The following is a 4,874-nucleotide window of genomic DNA, read 5'->3' on the forward strand; positions in this document are numbered from 1 at the left end:
GGACAGCATCTAAAAGTTATTATTTCTTTTTAATATTTTCTCGTATCACGCGATTTCTACACTCTACAATCTACATTACATTCAGTAAAATTTTACGTTTAAAATTTTATTTAAGAAAGTAAATTTTTAAATCTGTTAATCTCTGTTATAAGTTGGACCGTTTAATTCGTCATCTTGCGATATGACATGTGTATATTTCGCGTAGCTTTAATAGTATTTTGTCTATTATAAAAGGAAAATAAAATACGTGTGTGTATATGTATTTAAATATTTACCGCAATAATCTTTCTATCAGAAGTATACCGAAGAAACCGGAACTGCCCGTTACAAGAACGTTACGTCCTGTATAATATTGGATGACTTCGCTCGAGCAATTGCTAGTGTTTGGAGGATCTGACATGTCCAGCAATTCGTCGATATAGTCTTTATTTTTCTGTATCATTTTGTTTCACGAAGAACACGACTTCTTCGTTCAACCTTCGTTCTAAGTATATATACTTTTACTACGCAGTTGACAAAGAAAATTCCACAATTTCTAATTAACACCGCAAATCGTTATTTTATAGCGGGTTAGATGACAAATTCTTCGAACTTTCGCCAATGTGATGAGAAGTGTTCCTTCAAACTGTTACTCCCTGTTAAGATATAATCGCGCAGAGAATCTATAGGAACTAACACGTTACGTTTATAATAAAATGTTCGACAAACGAACTCAATAGTGGGCGCGTTTATATTGAGAGAAAAGTACACGACTGTAAAGAAGAGTAAGAATATATGTGGAGGGGAACAATGTAATTAAATCCAAACTTACGTTCTTTAAAAGAAGAAAAAATGAAAGTACCTTGTCTACCGTATTTTAATGATCACAGTGACTCTTCCAGTAAGAACACAAAGGATCATATGTCACACGTACATATATACATCGTACACTTTGCCCTGATCCCAATCCCATGCATAATTGAACGTATTTTACATTTTAAATCATGTGTTTTTATTAGAAACTGCCCACCCAATATGTATGTCTAAAAAACGTCTTATGTAAGACGTCTTAATGACATTATCAACAGTTATATATATATATATATATATATATATATATATATATATATATATATATATATAAAAGGTGTCTTATTTCAGATATTTTTCAAAGAGACGTCTGAAGCAAAACGTCTTTAAAACATTTCCAAAAGACGTCTTAAAACATTTTATTTTTGACGTTTTTAAGATATTATCAAAAGACGTTTTAAAGATATTTAAAAAAAATGACTTTAAAACATTTTCAAAGTGCATATTAAAGACGTTTGAAATAAAATGTCTTTAAGACATTTCCAAAAGATGTCTTAAAAACGTCTTAAAAACAACTAATTTCAGACATTTTTAAGACATCTAATATGTGTGTGCTCTCTAAATTTCTTAGAGTAAAACATTACTTCAAACGAATGAGAATTTATTCCAAGCGATAGTGAAAATACTGCCACTCTGAATGGAGTGAGACATTTCACTTTTCATAAGAATGAATATTTCACTCCAACTAGAGTGAAAATTTCACTCTAAGTGGAATGAATTTTTATTAGGTACAAAGGAAGCCTTTTAGTTCTATCCTGTTTATAATTGCTAGACCTCTGATTATTGCACAATCTTTTTAATGGTGTGCTATTTAGTTCATTTTATTTATAATAAGCTTGGGAAAATTTGTAGATCATAGTGGGACTTGAATCTGAGATCTCTGGCTTTTGAATTCTACTGAGTCACTGCTATTAACTGATAGGAATGACTGTCATAATAGTATATAAATTTTTTCCGAATCATTAACTCCTCCACGAGTTGAAAATTCACTCCATACTAGTGAAAAGTCACTTTAACTCAAGTGACGGTCGTCATTCCATTTGTCAAACGAAAATTAATTCCACGACACAGAGTAAAATTTTTATTCCACGATATAGAATGGAAGAATGCATCCTATAAGAATGAAAAGTCACTCTAATTCGAGTGACTCGGTCACTCCATTTTTTGAATGAGATATTCACTCCAAGAAATTTAGAGAGTTAGCACTTACCTGTGAAAAAAAAGTTATCGACATTTTCACGTAATTTTAAAAATCACAACACGCATTCACGAATAATGGAACGAACGAAGCTACACAAACAATCGGACATCGAAACGATTAATGCGATTTGCGAGTCGATCTTCTTGCGTGTGGCGCATGTATTTTGTCCACGTGATAATATCTCACTTCACAATAGAGTGTAAATATTCATTCTACATAGAGCGACAATATTCACTCCATACGAGTGAAAAGTCACTCCAACTAGGAGCCATTAAGTAATTACTCCATTTTTCGAGTGGAATTTCACTCCAGAACACAGAGTGAAAATGTTCACTCTACGTCACAGAGTGGAAGAATTCAATCCGTAAGAATGAAGAGTCATTCCAGTTCGAGTTATTTGGCTAGTCACTCCAGTTTTCGAGTGGAGATTTCACTCTAAGAAATTTAGAGAGTGTGTGACATTTTTAAAAGTATGTATTATACTGTCTTACCGAATATGAGAGTTATACACGCTGTTGCTACGGCAAATGTCATAACGACTTTTTAGTCTTTGTGAGCATCATGTACGTCAAAATCTTGAGTTATTAAACTATAAATTTTTATAATTTAGTCAGTTTATTTTTATATTGCAGTGCCAAGTGAAAATTTTCTTTTTTCGATATAGATGATTCTTCAAAATAACAGTTGGACTGTAGATTTGCTCATCCGTCCTATTCAGGACTAAGTATTGACGACAGCTAGCCATTGTTGATAGTATCCGGCATCGTATTCTTTAAATTTTAAATCATGTACCAAATATCGCGATTCGACAACATATGTTTAAAAGTTTAAAGTTTAAATTATACGATGTACCGAATATCGCCATTATTCTAACTATCATCGATATCCATTTTCAATCCTGAGCAGGAGAGATGAGCAAATCGACGCTCTAATCGTAATTCTCGATCGACTATAGGAATTTATAATAATTTATAGTAAATTTATAGAAATATATAGTAACATATCTATAAAAGTCTTAGTCTTAAACAAAACGTCTTTAAATTGTTTTCTCATAAGCCAACTTATTTGAACATTATTGGCCAGCAAATTATTAGGCCCGTTATTTCTGATTGACTAAAATAATTCAAAAGTCTTCGCTATGAGCGCCACTTTCCAAATGCGGTTGAAGCGCGGTATAATTAACCAATGGGATTAATGGTTGTACTCCTCGTTTTATTTAAAATTTATTCATATTGCTTGCTCTTTTGATACTTTTACATCTAATGGCTGTTGCACACTAGCCTTTCTTTAGAAAGAAGAGCTCTTTCGGATCGGATGCAGCTCATCGCTTTTAGTGTGCAACCATAGACATATACAAGACATCTGACTCGTACCCGTACCAGAGCTAATATACTATAGCTAGAATAGATATGAAAATTTCAAGTGCAACTCTTCTAAATGATATTTAAGGAAATTTGTTTTATATCTGATATACATACATATATATATATATATATATATATATATATATATATATATATATATATATATATATAAAATAAATTCATTTAAATGTTAGTTGATTTTTATAGAAACTGTTATAATTCTTACTTTTCTTCTCTCTCAACGAGTACTTTTTCCGCTTTTGTTGTACATTGAACAAGTGACTGTTCTAGAGTTTCGTTAGTCTCTTGAAGCTCTTTTTCGAGCGTTTCTTTTGCTTTCAACTTGAGGCGCAAAACGTACCCGTACCAGAGAACAATTCTTGCTGGCAGCACTCATTTTCTTGCTTCAGTTTTTTATAATCATTCTAAACCATAGAGTTCTCCTCGAGATATTCCTCGTTTTTCGAGTTATCTGTAATGTTTTCGTCGCACAGTTTCGACATCACTTTAGGTTATATGTTTGCTACTTTGAATTCATCAGTTCTATGTATCTTTTATTAAATAACCATGGTTGTTGGTTTTGGTTTGCTGATTATGAATATAAAGTTAAATTGAATATGTATATAATTTTATTTTTACATGTATATAATTTTATTGTTGTACAATGAATTTTGGATAAACTTCCTAGAATTATGCTATTATCAATCAATTTTGACTAAAATATTCCAAATGATGTTAATTGAATATTTTTGAATTGGTTTTCATCAATAAAAAAATTTAATGCCAAAAATGTTCAAGTAATATTATATACCATTGTTAGTATTACTACATTATTTTTTCACATAAGTCTATATACTGTGATTGTATATTTACATTAAAATAAATTGAATAATTTACTAATATAATTATTTAGCAAACTTGTTACAATAATGATCCTAAATTTCAACAGTTCAGTAAGGTCCCAACTTCATTGTGTCTACCATTTAGTAACCTACTGTATATTACAGAAAACCAAAAGAAAATTTTATACCCAGACAGTACAAATGTCCAAAATCGAGTCATAAGACGTATTTAAGACATCTTTAGAACAATATCTTATAAACTTATCTTAAAGATGTCTTATAGATGTTTTAAAGACGTTTTATGACTTGATTTTGGACATTTTTGCTGTCTGGGTAGTTACAACTACCAAAATTCAAAATCTCTCCCTTTATGTTACACATATTTCTAAAAAAAAGCTAAACTAACAGGTAATGTAATAAAAACAACACACAATTTTAAGAAAGTATAAAATATAAAATTTTATCTTAAATGATACACTCTGAAAATATATTTGCATTTCATATAATACGATTAGTTATTGCAATAGTTTCCATGCCTATTATATAATAAACGTATTAAACCAGTTTAGTCGTTCAAATATACAGTATTATGGAACATCGCAATAAAGACGATTTAAA

General features: G+C 30.5%; 1 protein-coding gene across 1 annotated transcript in view; it reads right to left on the bottom strand.

The window, feature by feature from the left end:
* The window catches only part of LOC116845535 (fatty acyl-CoA reductase 1-like), a 2,209-nt gene extending 1,456 nt beyond the window's left edge, over nucleotides 1-753 (bottom strand). The window contains exons 1-2 of the mRNA XM_032818294.1: nucleotides 276-753; nucleotides 187-205 (exon numbers count right to left, since the gene is read on the bottom strand). Coding sequence (XP_032674185.1) covers nucleotides 187-205; nucleotides 276-442 — 186 coding nt within the window. The 5' untranslated portion in view covers nucleotides 443-753. The remainder of the gene's footprint in view (nucleotides 1-186; nucleotides 206-275) is intronic.
* Between the last annotated feature and the right edge of the window lie 4,121 nt (nucleotides 754-4,874).

Source organism: Odontomachus brunneus, unplaced genomic scaffold (genome assembly GCF_010583005.1).
Source record: "Odontomachus brunneus isolate Ranch 3 - 2012 unplaced genomic scaffold, Obru_v1 Obru_scaffold_053, whole genome shotgun sequence".
NCBI classification, from domain to species: domain Eukaryota; kingdom Metazoa; phylum Arthropoda; class Insecta; order Hymenoptera; family Formicidae; genus Odontomachus; species Odontomachus brunneus.